This window comes from Monopterus albus, unplaced genomic scaffold (assembly GCF_001952655.1).
Source record: "Monopterus albus unplaced genomic scaffold, M_albus_1.0 scaffold150.1, whole genome shotgun sequence".
Classification (NCBI taxonomy): Eukaryota; Metazoa; Chordata; class Actinopteri; order Synbranchiformes; family Synbranchidae; genus Monopterus; species Monopterus albus.
In genome coordinates this window covers 1,358,355-1,358,938 of record NW_018128030.1, presented here as the reverse complement: position 1 = coordinate 1,358,938, position 584 = coordinate 1,358,355, and the positions used below count along the sequence as shown (strand labels likewise).

General features: G+C 48.8%; 1 protein-coding gene across 1 annotated transcript in view; it reads left to right on the top strand.

Annotated features, from left to right (window-relative positions):
• The window catches only part of LOC109968471 (motilin receptor), a 4,091-nt gene continuing 3,507 nt past the window's right edge, over nucleotides 1–584 (top strand). Inside the window, 3 exon segments of the mRNA XM_074527669.1 lie at nucleotides 1–30; nucleotides 118–339; nucleotides 341–582. Of these exon segments, the coding sequence (XP_074383770.1) occupies nucleotides 1–30; nucleotides 118–339; nucleotides 341–582 (494 nt within the window).

Genomic DNA, 584 nt, shown 5'->3' with positions numbered 1-584 from the left:
ATGACTAAAATCCAGTGGCTGTCTAAAAGAGTAAATACATTTTTAAAAAAACACAGGTTTGGTCTACTAATGGATTGATTTTCCCTCCTCAGCTGCTTATTGAGTGCTGTGCTGTAGTGCTTAGTGGAGGTTGACTTGCCCTGGACCAGACTGCTGGTGGAGCAGAGACCTTGGACCAGTACAACACTGACAACTACCACTAAAAGGGATCCCTGTTCCCCTCCTCTCTGCATTCTCATCTTTGTCTTTAGGGTGACAGGCAACGCCATGACCATCCTCATCATCCAGGAGTTCAAGGATATGAAGACCCTCAACATCTACTGTAGTTGTCCAGCGTGGCCATTCTCACCTTGTCATATGCCTCTGGCTGCCTTTTGACCTCTGTTGCATGTGGAAGTATGTGCCCTGACTGTTTGAGGAGGCAGTGTGCTACTTCCATCAACACATCTTCAAGGGCTGCACCTCAGCCACCATCCTTCACACCTATCTGGCCATCAGCTTCAACCTCTGGAGCAATGTGGTGGTGACTAGACACAGGGTCCAGTACATCATCCTCGCCCTGTGGGGTTTTGCCCTGGTTTCAG